Source organism: Suncus etruscus, chromosome 15, assembly GCF_024139225.1.
Source record: "Suncus etruscus isolate mSunEtr1 chromosome 15, mSunEtr1.pri.cur, whole genome shotgun sequence".
Lineage (NCBI taxonomy): Eukaryota > Metazoa > Chordata > Mammalia > Eulipotyphla > Soricidae > Suncus > Suncus etruscus.
The window spans coordinates 27,461,261-27,477,637 of NC_064862.1; the positions used below are offsets into that span (position 1 = coordinate 27,461,261).

The following is a 16,377-nucleotide window of genomic DNA, read 5'->3' on the forward strand; positions in this document are numbered from 1 at the left end:
TGCCAGGAACAATTTCTGAGCATAGATCCAGGAGTAACCCGAGGACCGCGGGATATGGACCAAGTGGAGCCAGAAGTTACCTAACACATTGCTCTCCAACCCAGAAAGTCAAGCCTAAGAACACCCATTCCTTTTATCTGCAGAAAAGCAAAACCAGGCAAGGTCAGGTTGGTTAAGACCCACCATCAGTGCAAGTTCCCCACCCCTCAGAACAGCCAACACCACACTGCAGCTTATCGTAGAATAGATTTATTTACCTGAAACCATATCTGTGCGATGCTTGTTGCCAGCACAGAAATAACTGATCTCTATTTACAGTCTAAAGTCAAACATGCATTGTGATAAATTGACATTTAGCATTTTATTAAGATAAATGCATCACAATACTTGTATTGCACCAACATCTGTCTACTGCTTCTGATTTCATTAAATAAGTTACATTTGATACAGTGCAAAATAGCTGTTTGCACACTCAAAAAATAACTGAAGTTTAACTGGAGGCCTACATTTTAACCATTCAACACCTGTAGTGTTTCCAATAAATTTATAAATAAGCAAACTGTACAGGGCCAATTAAAAAGTAGCATTTCATTAACAGTGTAGAGAAATCTGGCTACTTACAACTGAAGGCATGCATTACAATTGAATATTGAACATTTATATATAAGCAATGACATTTTGCACAGAAAAATATGGAGACTTGGCTGATGGCTTCTAAGGTTTCAGAACCTTCTTGTAGCAAAGAAACCAAGATTCTCTGGAGAAACGTTCTGATACGTTAAATTGTAATTATTTTAAAAACTAAAAACCCCACTGGTAATACACGTTTCCTCCACATAACACACAGTGGATTGGGGACTTAATTTTCTACTTTCCTTTTTCCCCCAACCTCAATCATGCAGAGGGCTGGTAGATGTGTTGCTAAAAACGCACATGCACGCAACCGAATACCCTTATATTTCTGCAAAATGGTTTAGGAAGCGGTTACTCCAGTATTGCTGAAAAGGAAAGAGAGAGGAAATCAGCTTTATGAAATATGGGGTGGAAAAGTCAGAATTAACTATTTAAGATGAAGAGACAGGTTAAAGGAATATTCAATTTGATCGTTTTAAGATTTTAAGGTCAGCATTTTTGATTAATCCAGTCCCTGAGGCACTGTCCAGATGGAATTGCATTATCTGGGTGCTCTAGTAACATCAAACCCTTCTCATGTAGTCTGGGCTACAGTCCAAAGGTCACCACTGACTCCTGGGAGACTCCCACCAGGCAAACACGATTTCAGCAGCAGAAGGGAGGGAGGGATTAGCAGTGCAGAGGGTAAAGAAGAAAGAAGTGAGCAGTGTGGCATTCAAGCAGGCTTGTTCTCTCCCGCTTCTTTTCCTGATGCCCAGCCCAGTGCTAGGTCCTAGAAGGGGAAGGGAGCCTGGCTGCTAATCAGATTCCCTTTTTAAAGGCAGCTGCAGTCTCATATATTGCAGGGTACTGGTTTTGACAGAATTGGGTATTTAAGATAGTTCAAAGGACTTGGAGCACATGCTTTTGCAAGATAGGACCAGTTCAATCCTGGCTATATGGGCCCCATGCCAGGTATGGCATGTCTCCCAACATGTTTTTAGTCCTGTGTACTGCAGAGGCAGACAATGAGCTAATGTTTCTGCTGGTATTTGAAGTATGCCCACACATTCACTCAAGGGAGAGGCTAGTTTGAGGGTAATGTTGCCCTTCTCTGATAGTCTGACTTCTCAGACTATCATCCTATGGGATGGTCTGTCTCACCTATGTTATACAGATGCTGAATGAATTGCTAGGGTGAACTCAAGGGTAAGGAGAGGTACGAGACTGCCATTCTGGTAAAGAGCAGAACCCTCTGGTGGGATGGGCCTTTGACATCTAGTCCCCGCTCAGAGCATGAGCACAGGGAGTCTCAGATGACAATGGCCAGACTGTCAGGGTAGGCCAGGTTTGCAGCTGGCAGAAACTAGAGGCAATCACTGGTTCAGGGCCATCTAAGACTATGCGTGTCTCTTACCATTCAACTGAAGGTTGCCTAATCAAGCAGACAATCAATTTGGAAAAAACATTTTCATCTGTTTATTAGCTAGTTTTCCTTGGATTGAACATCCCACGGAGCAAGCTCAGACATCCTTTTACTCATGAGTTCTTGCTAAGATTGGTTAAACCTTTGTTTAGGAGCCACACTGAGCAGTGCTTGGGGTTAATTCTGACTGCATTCTGGAGTCAGCCTGGGTCAGCTACATCCAAGGGCCCCACTCGGTTACATTTATAGAAACTTCAGGTTTCAGTGAAGGGAACAGAGCTGACCATGTAGCATCCATTTAAATCACAACTTTGGCTGGGGAGATCACTAATATTCCATCCCTAGCTTGATTACACAGTCCCATTCATATCGTCTGACTGGCTCAATCATGTTCAAGGGAAGACCAGGGAGCCTTAAAAGCAGCTGCCAGCCCACTGCCTACCTACTTCATCCTTGGCTAAATGGCAAGCCCCACCAACTACTGTGAAGTCTCAGCTGCAAAGGATATTGACCCAGAAAGTGGAGAGTGCTTTTTTTGGGTCACAGTGGTGCTACTGGCTCTGTTCAGGTAGCATTCCTGACGATGCCTAGGGAACCATGAGATGCTGGGGACTGAACCTAGATTGGCCACATGCAAGACAAGCCCCCTACCCACTGTACCACAAAAAGGTGATTTAATTAAGATATGGTTTGTCTGGGATCGGTGAGGTGGTGCTAGAGGGAAGGTGTCTGCCTTGCAAGCGCTAGCCAAGGAAGGACCGAGGTTCGATCCCCCGGCGTCCCATATGGTCCCTCCAAGCCAGGGGCAATTTCTGAGCGCTTAGCCAGGAGTAACCCTCTGAGCATCAAATGGGTGTGGCCCCCAAAAACAAACAAACAAACAAAAAAAAAAAACAAAAAACAAGATATGGTTTGTCTTTTTTTACACAGATTTAATTTAACCATGTATATTTGTAATTACTTGCTTTTAAAAAATGAATTGGATTCTGAGTCCTTGCAGCTAACAAACAAAGACAAATAGTCATTGGCAAGATTTTGTGAATCCATCTCAGCAATAGTAAAAGTCAAGCTCAGTCAGTCTGACTAAAACATACTTCTCTCCCCTCAGGCTCCTGCCTGGAAAGGCCCTAAGAAGACAGTTGCATCACACCATGGTCAGCTAAGATTGGGCGTGCACAGGTACCACCTATCTTAAGTCTACCACTTCTTGCCAAGAGCTAGTTTGGTTGGTGGCAGTCACTTTAGGCTAAAGTATCCAAATTCTAGGGAGAATACTCACGTTAGTTGATGGTTGTTGGAAGGCATTGGAGAAAAACACCACAGTTAGGACTGTTAATGACTTATACACTGTTGGTAAGACTGGTCTTGAACATGCGCAAACATTTATCGTAATAGGATAGTGGTGGTTAGTCCACATTCAAATAAAAATAGTTCTATACAATATGTTCATTTGGTCATGTGTTATTTACAGATTTTACAAAACACATACACGCACATACACACACTTGCCCTTATGTTCTTACACCAGGCTAAAACAGGCCAGCAGAAACTTGCAATAAAATGTACAGATGACAATTAGTGCCTATACATAAAAAATAAATTCCTACAGCTACCAATGCAGCAGAATAGGACCCTCTTTCCCCTTGAAAACAAGACTGAAGTTCTAAGAAATTAAGATAAAGTTGGACACATCTATTGTAAATGAAGCTAAACCACTTCAAGAGTTAAGAACAAGACCGTTATTTTTCTCTGTCCATTTAAAATGTTTTATTTTTCTGTGTTAAACTAGATCGTGAAGTGCCACTGAAATAGGCAATGTTGGCAAAACAAATGTCTATTACAATAAAAATACATTAGACATTTAAATAAATAACTTTAAAAACTATGTGAAGGGACATGAACTCGGTTGACTGATCTGGAACAATGTTTTCTGCACAAGCGAGAACAGGCATACCTCTTGTTAAGACTGATGTAAACAGAACCATGGAAACCCTACAGGAGAAAGCAGTTGAGCAGAACTGGGGTGTGGGTGGAGGTGAACAGGGTGAAAAGGGGTGAGAGGAGCGGCAAATCAAAAAAAATACTGACTGAGGTAGCAGTACTCTCTGCTCAGTGCAGAAAAATTGGCTTATGAATAAAATTAGACTGTGATCTTAGATTAAATCCAGATGATCATGCAAAAGACAAAATACATGCTATTTAGTTTTAGAAAAAACCACACACATTCATTTCCTAAAATCTGCTGCCAATTAATTTGCTGACAATGTCTGCTGGCTCACACTATTTTTTATACAAGGATGAGTATTAAACAGAACACTGTACATGCTTTTTCATCTACAAAAAAATATTTGCATAAAATAGTGTTAGTTCTCTGTACATGTCAATGGCCACTTTAATTATGTGTATAAAAAAAGAAAAATATTGCCCCACTGGAGTCAGAAAAAGCAAAACAAAAATCTAGAGTATGAAACCTCCTTCACCAGCCAATATGTTCATGTGAAAATTCAGCAGAAATAGACAGTTGCTTTAAACAATAAAAAAAAATTAATTGATTAAGTTAAACATCTTCTTTTACTGTCAGTCAAGACCAGAACATATCACTAAAGTTAGTGTCTGTGCTATAGACCCAGATCACCAGGGGCATTATGAGCAGCACAAACGGCCAGGAAATCCCATCGGTGCATGCCGAGAACGAGCAGGATTTGGTGGCAGGCTGCACACACTCTTTACCAGGTTGTTCCAGATAGTTGCGGGCCACAAATTTGAGTGTCTCATCCATTAGAATCACAGGCAAGGAGATTTTCAGCACCATCAGCCACTGGGTCAAATTCAGTGGTGTGATCTGGAAGATAAGCTGCAACAATACAAAAGCTCGTCAAGTTTCTTAAAGCTCACTGAAGAGGCTCAATTGTGAAAATCCCACTCAGTCCCAACACCACTTACAGGCAAGGGCTCCACATACAGGATCAGGAAGTGGAGTGACATGGACAAGCAAATGGAGCCCACAAGCCAGATATTCTCCCAAGGAGGCATCCTAAGTAGGGACTGGTTTTCAGACAAGCTGCAAACAAGAAAAGGCTCATGAAGAAATCTGCCAAGAACCAAGGCACCCAACTGCTGCTGCTCTTGACCATACATTAACACCTTACACTCGTGTTGTCCATTAACCTAATTCTACTAATTTAAATTCCTATCTATGGCAAAGTTAAGGAAGACTGTTCAGATGTAGGACAAACCCAATTAAAAAAAAATCTAGGCTTTGGCACAACAGATTCCATTTTAGTGCGCTGGAAGCTTTTTTCTCAATTGCCCTTGACAGGCTATTTAGATATTTCCATTTTTGTCACTGAATTAATTGGACAATATAATTTGTCTCCGTGCTGCAGAGGGCAAATGCTCTCTTCCCTATGGGTACTGACATACAAGTCCCTTATTTCTGGCCTCTGAAAGAACATTACTTCCTGGAGAAGATGACGAATTAAGCTTTTAAAAAACCGGTATTGCCTGTTCTCATTTATATTAGGAAAAGGAGAATTTTCCTTCAATCAACCATGACTCTCTCTCACACACACACCCAGCGCGCACACGCATGCACGCACACACACCCATGCACGCACACACACCCACACCCAGTGTTCTGGTTGCCAGAGTTCACACACACACACACACACACACACACACACACACACACACACACACACACACACACAGAGAGTGCTCTGGTTGACTGACAGACAGACACACACCCAGTGCTCTGGTTGCCAGAGTTCACACACACACACACACACACACACACACACACACACACACACACACACACACACACACAGTGCTCTGGTTGACAGACAGACAGACAGACACAGACACACAGACACACACACAGACACACACACAGACACACACACACACACACACACACACACACACACACAGCTCTGGTTGCCAGAGTTCTTGCCCCAGTTTGCTGAGAAGACTCACTGACCTGTTGAGGGCATTACACATCTCTATGGTTACTAGAACAGAGAGTGCCATTGTCATTGGGTATGGAGATTCAAAGATTGCACAATCCACTCCTTCAAAGTCCGGATTGTCCTCTTTACACTGTAGGAAATGACTCTGCAACAAAAGACCAATCAATTTCCTGATCAGCCAGGTAGATTTCCAAAGTCCATTCAACAATTCCAAAAAGTAGGGCCGTATGAAATTGCAACCCTTTTCCCAGAGAAGCTGTTTCTTCAGAATACTCTTAGATACAAGTGCTCATTGCTAGAGCTATCTAGTTATTTATTTTGGTTTTGGGCCCACATGGCTATGGCTTGGATCATTTCTGAAGGAGTTTGGGGTATGGGGATCAAAACTGGGTCAGCTGCAGGCAAGGCAATGTAAAATTATTTGACCAGACACCCAAGCTACAGAAAAAGTTCAAGATAAACTTGATTGTGAGATTAAATGCTCTCTGCACACAAATGTACATTAGTAAATGTGAAAAAGTACATACCAGCTGGTAGAAAGACACTCTTGGACCTCCATCGGCAGCAATGAACCACCAAGCAGCAGCACCGACAGTGGCAGCGCCAACGTAACCTGAAAACAAAAAACAGGACACTGAAACACACAGGACAAATAAACAGTATTCAGTGCTCACTGTAGGTGCTGCCTCACGGAACTGTTTCTGAGAGAACAGAAAGGAAAAGGCCTATAGTAGCACCTGGTAAAAGTTATGTCAGCCAAAGCATCTAGACATAAGTATTTCTGGGCAGAGTGGCTTATCTTTACAAGAATCAGGCACCTAGAATCGTCAAGAAAAAGGAGGCTATGTGAGTCGTATCCACCACCTCTAATAAGCAGCCAATAATGATACATTAAGATTGCAGGCACACATGTTGGAAGCCTAATCTCTTGAGTTTTTAATTTTTAGGTATACTCAAGCTACTAGTTGTTTTGATTTGGGGGCCATACTGGGTGCTGCTCAAGGACACCCGGGTTGGCTTCATGCAAAGTAAACACCTTACTCATGTACTATTTATTGCCCTAGTCCCTGAAGTTACCAATTCTACTCCAATTTGTTTGTTCCACCCTGACAGCCAACTACAGAAGTCCTGGCAGAAACTAAATAAAATGCTGTTAATGCAGAACTCTGAACAACATGGTAATATCCCAAATCAATTCTGTACTATCTCCACCAGTTACTTTTGAATTCAGAACGATTATTACAAAAGAGTACGCAGGTCACAGAGAACAGTTAAGTATAGGAGAATGGAGGCCAGACCCATAATGCAGCAGGGAGGGTGTTTGCCTTGCACAAAACTAACTAGTATTTGATCCCTGGCATCCCATATGGCCCTCCCAACCTGCCAGAAACCTTTGAGAAACACCAGGCATGAGCATCCCCCACCCCACACACACACACAAAAGGGAAAGAATGGGGCCCGGAGAGATAGCACAGTGGCGTTTGCCTTGCAAGCAGCCGATCCAGGACCAAAGGTGGTTGGTTCGAATCCCGGTGCCCCATATGGTTCCCCGAGCCTGCCAGGAGCTATTTCTGAGCAGACAGCCAGGAGTACCCCTGAGCACTGCCAGGTGTGGCCCAAAAACCAAAAAAAAAAAAAAAAAAAAAAAGGGGAAAGAATGTCTGTGTGATATCACTAAACAAAAGGTGCAATAACCCATTAGTCCAGCAACTATAAAGGTACAGGGATGTAGGTACGGGTATTTGGAGGAATTGAGTGTTCAGAATACAGATGGTCATTAGAACAAGAAAATAGATGTATACTTTTACACATCTGCATGAGAAATCGCTAACATTAAAGACCCAACTTTCTTCTCCCTGCTGCCTTTCCACCATCAGAAATCAATACAGTGAGGCAGAACCTTCCTTACTACCTGGTGCGTGCAGAAATGGCAGGGGTTGTCAGTCTCATACCTACCTTTGTGTGATTTTTTAAATTACTGAACCATCTTCTGGTGCTTTTTTTTTTTTAATTGCTTTGGGCCCCTCTCTTCTTTTATAAATATATTTTTAAGTAAAAGCAGTTCTAATTTGAAAATTCTGAGTACGGGGAAAGAGGATATGGGAGAGAGGGAGAGAGGAGCTGGAGAGATAGCATAGCAGTACGACGTTTGCTTGCACGCTGCTGACCACCAAGAACAGATGATGGTTCAAATGATGGCATCCCATATGGTCCCCCAAGCCTGCCAGGAGTAACCCGAGCACCCAGTAGGTGTGGCCCAAGAACAAACAAAAAAAGAAAAGAGAGAACACAGGCTTCTCCAAAGGTGGATAGAGACCCAGCACACAACCCAGCATGAAAGGAAAATTCACAGCTCAAGAGGGGTAGGAGTAACACAGCGGGTAGGGTATTTGCCTTGCATGCATTTGACCTGGGTTGGATTCCTAGCATTTATATGCACTAAGTACTAAGCACTGCCAAGAGTCATTTCTTACTGCCACTGTTGGGTATAGCCCCAAAACAAAATCAAACCAAAAAGGCAAGATGCAAGGAACGTGCATGTAGAGGCTATGTTCCTGGGCCCTAGGAGCATGTATCTTCTTTTGGTTCATGAGCCACACCCAATGATGCTCAGAGGTTACTTTTGGATCTGCACTTAGGAATTACTCCTAGGAGTCCTTGGGGCACTATGTGGTATGCTGGGAATTGGCTATATGCAAGGTAAGTGTCCCACCCACTGTATTATTGCTCCATCTCCATCCCTTCTTTTTGTTTCTGGTTCACAAACAGGGCTTACTCCTGGCCCTTTGCTTGCTACTGTCAGGGTTTAGAAGACCATGTGTGGTAATAGAGATTGAACTGATATGTTCCCTTCTCACTGCACTATTTTCCAACCCCAGATCCAAACCCTAGGTTAAAAGAACTAAAGGGGCAGGAGAAATAGCATGAAGGTAAAGTATTTGCCTTGCATGCAGAAGGTCGGTGGTTCAAATCCCGGCATCCCATATGGTCCCTTGAGCCTGCCAGGAGCGATTTCTGAGCATAGAACCAGGAGGAATCCCTGAGTGCTGCTGGGTGTAACCCAAAAACCAAACACTAAAAAGAGGAGAACTAGAGAGATGACATCTATCGGAAAACTGGCTTGAGTTTTACTAGTTAGTTGTAATGAAGGCATGAGTCCTTTCTCTTATGGAAAGGGGTTGGGGGGAATTTTATATCTTAGATGAAAGTTATCTGCTATCTCAGGGTAGGACCCTGGCCTGTTGTTTCTATATTCCTTGGCCTATATAGTAGGTCTGAAAACAAGTCTATGAAAGAACAAGGATACTACAACAAAAGATTTTATTATAAGCCATTCACTCAACTCCAAGAGTGAACCCATTTTTTGTTACTTGAACAAGGGGATAAAAGAAAAATATGCAACTGTGGGGAAACTCAGTTTGGACTCACAGTTTACTTACACCCCCATTATAGAAAACTATACTCACAGCCAATAGCCAGGTAACGGAAGAAGAGCCAACCGCTGATCAGTGGTTCCTTTGGATTCCGGGGTGGTTTATTCATGATATCTAGATCGGGAGGGTTGAATCCCAATGCAGTAGCAGGCAGGCCATCTGTGACCAGATTGACCCAAAGCAGCTGGACAGGAATTAAAGCCTCAGGAAATCCAAGGGCTGCTGTCAGGAAAATACTGTTTCCATTCAATGGAAGAAAGAAAGACACTAAATTATTTTGATCACCACAATATTTAAATAATATCACTACCACCCCCCCCCAATCAATAAACATTTAGATCAAGAGCTCTGTTACTTGGTCTGGGTTTAGATTACCCATCAATTAACATATTGTTATGTACACTTGGCAATTGCAGACAGTCCCCTGAGAGCCAGATATATCTCTAACTTCATAAGGGATTCCCCTTTGTATTGCTTGGCAGGCCCTCCTGACTTACATACAAACTTCAATGCTGCTGGGCATAGGAAGAACAAATTTGGAGAAGTGATCACCCTAAACCCCAATTTTCAATAAGGAATGAGTGACCCATTATCAGAACGCACCAGACAACTTCTCCCACATTTGAAGAGATGAGGTAGCGGATGAACTGCTTCATGTTGTTATAGATTGCCCGCCCCTCTTCAACAGCAGCCACTATGGTAGAGAAGTTGTCATCAGCAAGGACCATCTCTGAGGCAGTTTTGGCCACTGCAGTGCCAGAGCCCATGGCAATGCCAATTTCAGATTTCTTCAGTGCTGGAGCATCATTAACACCATCCCCAGTCTGAAAGGAAATCCAATGATTGGTATACTCACAACTGCCACCTAGCATTTATTAGAGAAGTAATCCACACGAGGGGTCAGGTCAATAGCAAAGCAAGTAAGGCTCTTGCCTTACACACTGCTGAACCAAGTTTGACCCAAGCTCAGGGAACCCCAACTCTTGAGCATCACCAGGAGTAAGCCTGGATCACCACTGAGTATGGCCAAAATAAAGGGCAAAAACTCCCAAATCCCTCCCACCCGAAATACCCTCCCTTACTGTTTCCACAAGTCCATAATGTCACAAAAATGGAGGAATGATAAATTTGGAAGTGTCATTTTAATGGTAAAAATCACAGTTAGGTTTATATATTACGAGTCACTTACACAAGGTATACTCACCATAGCTGTTATCTCATCAAAAGATTGAAGAAATTCTACAATTTTAGATTTGTGAGATGGTTCTACACGAGCAAAACAACGAGCATTCAGGCAGGCATCTCTCTGTGCCGAAGGATTGAGCTCATCAAACTCTCGTCCTGTAAAAGCCTTTGATGTCACATCCTCTTCTTGCCCAAAGATGCCAATGCGGCGACAAATGGCTACTGCAGTGCCCTTATTGTCCCCTGTGATCATAATAACGCGGATCCCTGCTTGTCGACACAGCTTTACAGAAGAAGCCACTTCAGTTCTTGGAGGATCCAGCATGCCCACGCAGCCAACGAAAGTCAGATTGGTCTACAGCAAAACAATCACTGTACATTAAAACAGGAAAATTCTGTTCTCCCTGGATGGGCAAGGGCAATGTTGTAAATGAAAAGAAAAGGTTCCCATTTTCTTATGCAAAACTCTGTACCTTTCCTTCCTTTGACTCTTACCTACAAGTAACATTTACATTACTATAAATCCATTACATTTTTAGTAATATGAAATAGGGAAAATGAACAGGTAAAAAAGTGTTTGACAGGCCTGGAGAGATAGCACAGTGGCGTTTGCCTTGCAAGCAGCCGATCCAGGACCAAAGGTGGTTGGTTAGAATCCCGTGTCCCATATGGTCTCCCGTGCCTGCCAGGAGCGATTTCTGAGCAGACAGCCAGGAGTAACCCCTGAGCAACACTGGGTGTGGCCCAAAAACCAAAAAAAAAGTGTTTGACACTGGCTATATTATACAGCAGCAAGGCTATTTCCTTATGAAGTGGTCTTCATAATAGCTAATTAAAGTTTTAAATATTCTGACGTTATAAACACAACTTGTAGGAATAACAAAATAGATTGCATAAATTCTTATTTAGCTCAAATAATTAATATTCTACTTTGTAAGACTTGCAGCAAAAAAAAACTAAATAAAAATTATAATGGGGATGCAGCTGGTCTAGAGAAAATAATGCACCTCTTTTGGGGCAACAAGACTTAACCTTACTGCTTAAACGTGAGTGTGCAGGGTATGGATGAGTGAATTTTACATTAGCTAACCTCGTATTTAATGAAGTTGGCAGAATCCTCAAGGTTCATTTCTTCTCTTCTCAGTGGACTGTCATGAGTGGCCAGTGCCAGGCACCTCAGTGTATCGCTGCCACTCCCCCACTCCCGGATAACAGACATGATCTTCTGTTTGACCCCAGGGGTCAAAGGGACTTTCGTACTTCCAACTCGAATGTGGGTGCACCTATCAATAACACCTTCAGGAGCACCCTGAAAATGTTACAGATTAAGACCAACAATTATTATTTATGGACTAGCCCAGAACTTAATCCTTTTAACAGCTGCAGTCTTTCACTTACCTTCACAAACATTTTGCTCATTGATGTCCGGCTTGGTTTGTTTGGCGTACAGTAAACAGACATTGATTTCCTGTCTCTTGAAAACTCCAGGGTAAATTCCTTTTTCATCAACTGTTTAATGACCTATAAATAGAACACATATAGAATACATTTTAAAGTTCTGATTCAGGTATTTTTTAATATGTTAAAAAAATTTTAATTGAATAACTGAATTACAGAGTAATTCACAATTTTCAGGCATGCAATATTCTAAGACCAATCTCTCCATCAGTGTCCACTACTATCCAAGGTTTTCCTGCTGCCTCTTTGGCAGGCACTTTTCCCTCCCCCTCTGCCTGTTAGGCATCGTGGATTACCATATTGTTACTGGTATTTCACTTTACCTCCTTTAAGCACACAGTCCTCATTCTGGATGACCACTCCCTCTATCACTGTCCTCTTGGTCCCTTCCCTGACCTCTCCTTCTGTAGGCTTCCTTCTAAGGACCAGTCATTCTGCTCTTCATTTCTATTGTTTTGGGGCTTTTATTATTCCCTTATGTTTCTTTATATCATGATGAGTGAAACAATTTAGAATACTTTTAAACAATTTCTGTAGAATTTTCATCTGTTCAGCTATTTATTAAACAGCTATATAATGTCACGAGCACAGGACAAACAACTGTACAAGCTATTGCCCTCATACAACCACCTGTTCTTTAGTCTGGTAACGAAACTAGAATTCAAAGTTTACTATATAATAAGCAACACAGAAAAGATTTTTTCGTTTTGGTGCCACACCAGTGGTGCTCAGAGTATGCACCTGTCTGAGTAGAGATCACTTCTGGTGGGACTCAGGTGAGGTGCCTTACCTGTTGTACTGTGGCTCTGTCCCCTCAAAATTACTTTCTTTTTTCTTTTTTGTTTTTTGGGCCACACTAGCTGATGCTCAGGGGCTACTCCTGGCTACATGCTCAGAAATCACTCCTGGCTTGGGGGACCATATGGGATGCTGGGGATGGAACTGCGTGCAAGGCAAACAAACACCCTACCACTGTGTTATCGCTGCAGCCCCTCAAAATTACTTTCTATAATAATGCTATATAATATAGAATACTATCACAATGGTGTCTTCTTTTACCCACAGATTAGTATTTGGGGGGGTGGGGGCACACCCGGCGGTACTCAGGGGTTACTACTCCTGGCTATCTGCTCAGAAATCGCTCCTGGCAGGCACTGGGGATCATTTGGAACGCTGGGATTCAAACCAACCACCTTAGGTCCTGGGTCGGCTGCTTGCAAGGCAAATGCCGCTGTGCTATCTCTCCTGCCCCAGATTAGTATATTTTAGTGTAATTTGAAAATCTTTGTTTCTGATTCTTAGTTTAATTTTGTGGCTCAATTATATTTCAACTGCTTTTGAATTTGCCAACTCCTTTTTTCTAGCAGGGGCCACACAGATAATGCTGGTGATGCTCCTGTGCTCAGAAATCACTCTTGGTATGCTTGAGGGGACCATATGGGATGCCAGGGATCAAACCCAGATCTGCCAAGGCAAATGTTCCACCCACTGTGCAATCTCTCTGGCCTCATGAATTTGCCAACTCTTGATTACTCTGTGATGGAGCAATACCATCTTATGGTGAATGGTCCTCATACTTCGGCTCGCAGGCCACATATTGTATTTGTTCCCATTTTGTTTCTTCACTTCAAATTAAGATATATGCAGTGTGCATAGGACTTTGTTTTTATTATAGTAAGGCCTTCCAACAGTCTGAGGGACAGTGAACTGGGCCCCTGCTTAAAAGTTTGAGGACCAGTCATAGACACTGAAAAGTCCGTTAGAAGCAACACAATAAACATAAAGGATCAGGCTGCTCAGATTTCACATGTCCTTAATGTTTTAATCTGCTTGTTCTATCTATTACTGAGTATTTAAAGACTACAGTTGTCTCAGGTCTCCTGCAACAAAGCACACTCTACAGTCTGTTAAGTGTTCTCTCCAGATTACTTTAGATGCTTTAAATATGTTTAGAGGGCCAAAGAGATACTACTGGGGGTTAAGGTACTTCCCTAGAACTACACAATCCCCTCCAAGCACCACCAAGTAACCCTCAATGAACAAGTAGCCAAGTATGACCCAGACAACTCCCAACTCTTGTAAAAAGTCAGAGATAAATATGCTATTAAGTACATACACATAAATGAAAAATTATTCAGAGCACAAAATCATGACAACTTTGCTAAGAGTGGACTCAAAAAAACAGGAAGGGGCCTGGAAGGTGGCGCTAGAGCTAAGGTGTCTGCCTTGCAAGCGGACGGACAGCGATTCGATCCCCCGGTATCCCATATAGCCCCCCCAAGCCAGGGGCAATTTCTGAGTGCATAGCCAGGAGTAACCCCTGAGCGTCAAACGGGTGTGGCCCAAAAACCAAAATAAAAAATCCAGGAAGAGTAGAGCAATCCATTAAAAGAGCTCTTTTAAAATGTTTGATACTACAGAAAAAGTGGAATACTTAAGTGGAATACTTAAGATAAAAATAAAATTTAAAAAAATCATTTCTCCTATGCTGATGAATAGACAGTGGAGATGCTAGGAGAAAATACAGCTTATTCACAGCATCACAGAAGAAAGTAGACCGTAGGGACACTGACGGTCAAATAACCAGGTCATTTTACCTAAGGGTAATATGGGAAGGAGACACTGCAAATCTGAAGAAAAGACACATATATCTTATCATGGGTTCTAATAATTTACTTGTCTTAGGATATACAAGCCAAGGATATATAGTTTAAGCATTAGGCAGCATGAATAATTATTACCAAATACATATACTGACCGAGTTGCAGGCGTTTGCTCGTTCTATTTTAGAAAGACCCTTCAGTTCAGTATCAAATACATTCATTTTCTCTACCAGGCAAGTGAGGGCAGTCTCTGTAGCTTCTCCAACTTTTTCATACACACCTTTTGCCTGTAGATTAAAGTACAGAGTAAAGTCCAAATGAGGGAAGTAACAAATAAGTACATTCTTCATTAAGAGACTTTTTTTTTTCTTAGAAGGACAACTTGTACTCCATTGTTTTATATTATTATTATCATTATTATTTTCGTTTTTTTGGGTAACACCCGGTGACACTCAGGGGTTACTCCTGGCTATACCCTCAGAAATCACTCCTGGCTTGGAGAACCATATGGGACTCCAGGGATTGAACCGTGTTCCGTCCTAGGTTAGCCACGTGCAAGGCAAATGCCCTACCGCTTGCACCATCACTCCAGCCCCTCCATTGTTTTATTATTAAATCGGCCATTTTTATCTTACTCTGAAGGACAAGATTCAAAAAAATCAAAACATAGTGATGCATACTTTTATTTTCCTTAACCATAAAGTTCACAGTATTAATTTAAACATAGCTTTCAAAGATCATACTCTATTCCTAAAAAGAATGGGAGTATAAAAGTGTTCTGATTGGCTTTGCCTATATATATATATATATATATATATATATATATATATATATATATATATTAGTATATATGAAAATAAAACTGCCAGCATACCCGTAAAAGTTGTAGTCTGTCTCAAAAAATTTACTATCCATCTTTACAAGCAATGAAAGAGCTGGAGATTGTACATGACTCGCACACAACTGATTCCTGTTCAGCCCTTAACACAGTATCGTTTCTAGTGACCCTCCCCCAAAAAGAGCAGGAGCCAAGGGAAATACAGTGTACATGGCTTGCAAATGCGAAGGCCCTGAGTTTAATCCCCTGATTACTACTGGATATAGCCTTGATGGGCCCAAATATATAGCAGGCCGGAGGACCAAACCACCAACGGCAATTATTGCTGTGAGGCTTACCTAAAAAGGGGGGATTATGGGTGGAGGACCAAAGCAGCAAAAGCGGTATTCCTAAAATTAGGGGAAAATTTTTGTTTGTTTTTTTGGGTCATACCCGGCAGCGCTCAGGGGTTGCTCCTGGCTCTATACTCAGAAACTGCTTCTCGCAAAACAGGGAACTATATGGGATACCAGGGTCGAATCACCGTCCTTCTGCGTGCAAGGCAAATGCCGTACTTCCATGCTATCTCTCCGGCCCCATGGGGGGGAATTTTTTTTTTTTTCAGGCCACACTTGGTGATGATTAGGGGTTACACTCCTGGCTTTATGGTCATAATTATTCTGGTAGGCTCAAGGACCATATGGAATGTTGGGTAATTGAATCCAGCTTAGCAGCATGCAAGTACCTGCATGCAAATACCTCTCTTTCCAGTCCCATATATTTTATCATGGGTTCTAATAATTTACTTGTCTCAGACCAGTACTTCTCAACTATTTTGTCATGCCCCCCCTAGGAAGAAGAAAACATTTTT

The 16,377-nt window shown here is 42.1% G+C and overlaps 1 protein-coding gene across 1 annotated transcript in view; it reads right to left on the minus strand.

The window, feature by feature from the left end:
* Positions 1-233: 233 nt before the first annotated feature.
* ATP2A2 (ATPase sarcoplasmic/endoplasmic reticulum Ca2+ transporting 2) overlaps positions 234-16,377 on the minus strand; it is a 54,305-nt gene continuing 38,161 nt past the window's right edge. The window contains exons 11-21 of the mRNA XM_049788769.1: positions 14,845-14,976; positions 12,027-12,149; positions 11,719-11,937; positions 10,648-10,983; positions 10,047-10,267; positions 9,477-9,679; positions 6,537-6,622; positions 6,021-6,154; positions 4,982-5,099; positions 3,318-4,892; positions 234-998 (exon numbers count right to left, since the gene is read on the minus strand). Of these exons, the coding sequence (XP_049644726.1) occupies positions 4,620-4,892; positions 4,982-5,099; positions 6,021-6,154; positions 6,537-6,622; positions 9,477-9,679; positions 10,047-10,267; positions 10,648-10,983; positions 11,719-11,937; positions 12,027-12,149; positions 14,845-14,976 (1,845 nt within the window). The 3' untranslated portion in view covers positions 234-998; positions 3,318-4,619. The remainder of the gene's footprint in view (positions 999-3,317; positions 4,893-4,981; positions 5,100-6,020; positions 6,155-6,536; positions 6,623-9,476; positions 9,680-10,046; positions 10,268-10,647; positions 10,984-11,718; positions 11,938-12,026; positions 12,150-14,844; positions 14,977-16,377) is intronic.